This window comes from Carlito syrichta, unplaced genomic scaffold (genome assembly GCF_000164805.1).
Source record: "Carlito syrichta isolate Samal-C Ts95f unplaced genomic scaffold, Tarsius_syrichta-2.0.1 Scaffold303612, whole genome shotgun sequence".
Lineage (NCBI taxonomy): Eukaryota > Metazoa > Chordata > Mammalia > Primates > Tarsiidae > Carlito > Carlito syrichta.
Genome location: NW_007247708.1, coordinates 170,868 through 173,887, shown reverse-complemented (window position 1 = coordinate 173,887; position 3,020 = coordinate 170,868). Strand labels below are relative to the sequence as shown.

At 44.1% G+C, this 3,020-nt stretch overlaps 1 protein-coding gene across 1 annotated transcript; it reads right to left on the bottom strand.

Annotated features, from left to right (window-relative positions):
* Positions 1-832: 832 nt before the first annotated feature.
* On the bottom strand, positions 833-2,818 carry LOC103261133 (40S ribosomal protein S4, X isoform-like). Its single transcript, XM_021712712.1, has 2 exons — positions 1,995-2,818; positions 833-843 (listed from the first exon to the last, which is right to left on the bottom strand). Exon 1 carries the CDS (start codon positions 2,794-2,796, stop codon positions 2,092-2,094), a length of 705 nt encoding a protein of 234 aa, XP_021568387.1. The 5' UTR covers positions 2,797-2,818; the 3' UTR covers positions 833-843; positions 1,995-2,091.
* Positions 2,819-3,020: the final 202 nt, after the last annotated feature.

The window sequence follows — 3,020 nt, the reverse complement described above, 5'->3', positions numbered from 1 at the left end:
CAGAGGGAGTTCCACGAATTAAAATATATATGTATATATATATACTGTTTAGTTTATGTTCCAAATGGGAACACTTGTATCTCTTGTCAAAACAAAAGTTTTTTAAGAAAGAAAAATGAAAAACTTCATGAATTTTCCTCTTTAAAATTCTCTATATACCTCCTCAAAAATAAACAACTAAATGAAAAAAACCAAAACAAAAACTTCTTACAGACTTGAAATAAAACTCAGAAACTGGGAATGTTGCTGTCTGATTTTGGGGCTGAGGGAAAGGGAAGTTGTGTCTGTCTGCAATGCATTGTTACCAGACGAACTTCTGGGAAGAAGTAAAAGGATCTTACGTTGTGGTTTGCCTATTCTACTTTTTCAGCCGTGATTACTTTTTCTCCTGTATTTTTAATTTGGGGTTTTAGATTTTGGACGGAGGAGGGCTGATCAAGGGGCTGAGAGGAGTTTGAGAGTGCTCTTTCTGGGTTTGGATTTGTAATTACTTGCTGGACTTGACCATCCCTAATATCAACATGAGAAAAGCTGATACTACGATTTAGAACTCAGCCTGCGGGAATCACTCCTTCCCCCAGACCCTGCTGGGAGTTCTCCTCAGTCCAGTATGCCCAAGAAGTCCAGATTCACTTGTGGGGATTCTCAGGTTTCCCCAGAAGTAAGGTACTTTAGGAACCCTCTAAACACACCAGCCCTTACCCCACCTTCCCTGCCCCCTTGAGATCTGAGGAGAGGGACGGTCTTTGGGGTGGTTCAGCCGAGATATGATACTCAAAATTTTTCTTTCTTTCTCTTTCTTTTTTTTTTTTTAAGAGACAGGGTTTCATACTGTCACCCAAGCTGGTGTGCAGTTGCACAATCATAGCTCACTGTGGTATCAAACTCCCTGTGCTCAGGTGATCTTCCTGCTTCGGTTTCCAGAGTAGCTGGGATTATAGGCACACTTGAGGCTATTTTAAAAAAAAACTTTGTAGAGACAGGGTCTCTCAGTGTTGCCCAGACTGGTCCCAAACTCCTGGTCCCAAGCAATCCTCTTACCTTGGCTCCCCAAAATTCTGGATTACAGGCATGAGCCAGCAGACCTGACCTGGAATCATTTTTTTTTTTTAACTTTTAAAAGTTCTTGTGAGTTTGGTATTCTATTTCATAATATATCTATTTTGGTTTTAGGGGAAAGATGACATTTTCTCCCCCCAGATTTGTGACTAATTGGATGTTCCCTTGCAAATGGCACATGTCTATTATGACCTTGGGGGGGGAAGGCAAGGGTTGGGGCAGAAAATGTGCTGCTGACAGGGAGGAATGAAACAAATACATTCCAATTCTCATCAGATTGGAGCTGCCTCAGCAGAAGGGGCTCAAGGGACCCTTTGTCAGCCCTTGGAGTGATGGGTTGCCTCCAGTGTTTCTGTTGCTAACTTCCGAATTTTAGAGGACCGTGTTTGGTGAGGTTCTTGCCTACCCTGCCCCCTCCAGGGACTGTAGACCTCCTTTTACGGATGGGAGGAGAGGGAACTTTGCTTATCCTTCTTCCTTTACTCTTTGGGTCTTGGAACAGGGGTCTTGAAACTGAAGAACCCCCAGCTGACACCACTGAACACTGAGGCCAGATGCAGCCTGTCAAGGAAACCTAAATGTCCTGTGATATGTAAGTCTCCTGGTGACAAATGGGGGTGGTGGTGGTGGTGGTGGTGACCATGGACTTGGGAAGAGTAGCTTGCCCATGGTGTGTACTCCCTAAATCTTATGATCCAGGGAGCTTGAATGAAAATACAATTGGCATCAACTTCCCCTCCTCCTCCCCAGGTTTCCTTCCATGCAATGATGTAATCAGCAGGAGAAGGATTTATTATGGTCTTGTGGACACCTGATTGACTTACCTTGGTCACAAGAAAACCAGAGGGAGAAAGTCACTGTGCCAGGAATTCTTTTTTTTTCTTCTTCACACTGTGTTATCTTTAATTAGGTAAAGATCTTTTTAACACGGTCACAGAGACCATTTCACCCACTGCTCTGTTTGGCTGCCAGTCTTTTGTCTCTCTCTTCAGCAATGGTGAGGCGGATATCTTTTCCTCGGGGAAGAGAAATCTATGGTTTGTTACCTTTGCCAATAACAAAAATGTTGGAGAGCCGAGCGGCAAAGCTGTTGCCATTGGCATCTTTTACATGAACCACATCAAAAGATCCAGGATGTCTTTCTCTGTTGGTGATCACACCAATTCTTCCCAGGTTAGCACCTCCAGTCACCATACACAGGTTACCAGTGTCAAACTTGATAAAATCAGTAATTTTGCCAGCCTCCAAATCAATCTGAATGGTGTCATTCACCTTGATGAGGGGATCAGGGTAGCGGATGGTGTGAGCATCACGAGTCACCAGATGAAGAAGTCCTTTTGTGCCCACAAAGATCTTTCTTACTTTGTACAACTTGTACTTAGCCTCCTCAGGTGTGATACGATGAACAGCAAACCGACCCTTGGTGTTATAGATCAGGCGGAAATTCTCTCCAGTCTTGTCAATGCTGATGACATCCATAAACCCAGCAGGGTAGGTTATATCAGTTCGGACTTTGCCATCGATCTTAATGAACCGCTGCATGCAGATCTTTTTTACTTCATCTCCAGTCAGAGCATACTTAAGTCTGTTTCTTAGAAAAATGATGAGAGGGAGACACTCTCTCAGCTTGTGGGGACCAGTGGATGGACGAGGAGCAAACACACCGGTCAATTTATCCAGCATCCAATGCTTTGGAGCTGCTACCCGCTTCAGATGCTTCTTGGGACCACGAGCCATGGCTGTGCAGGGCACAGAAAGAGGGCCAGGAATTCTTGAGTGGGGAAGCTCTATGCAATCCCCTTTCTCCCACATCAGACCTTCTTCATAGGAAGATGCCCTGGATTTGTACAAGCTTCTTCCCAAACTCAGTTCCTCCTTTTTGCTTTCTCTATAATTGCTGCTGCTTCATGGAGACATATTTTTCCTGCTGACTGAACTATGTTCTTTAAATTCTTCTGGTG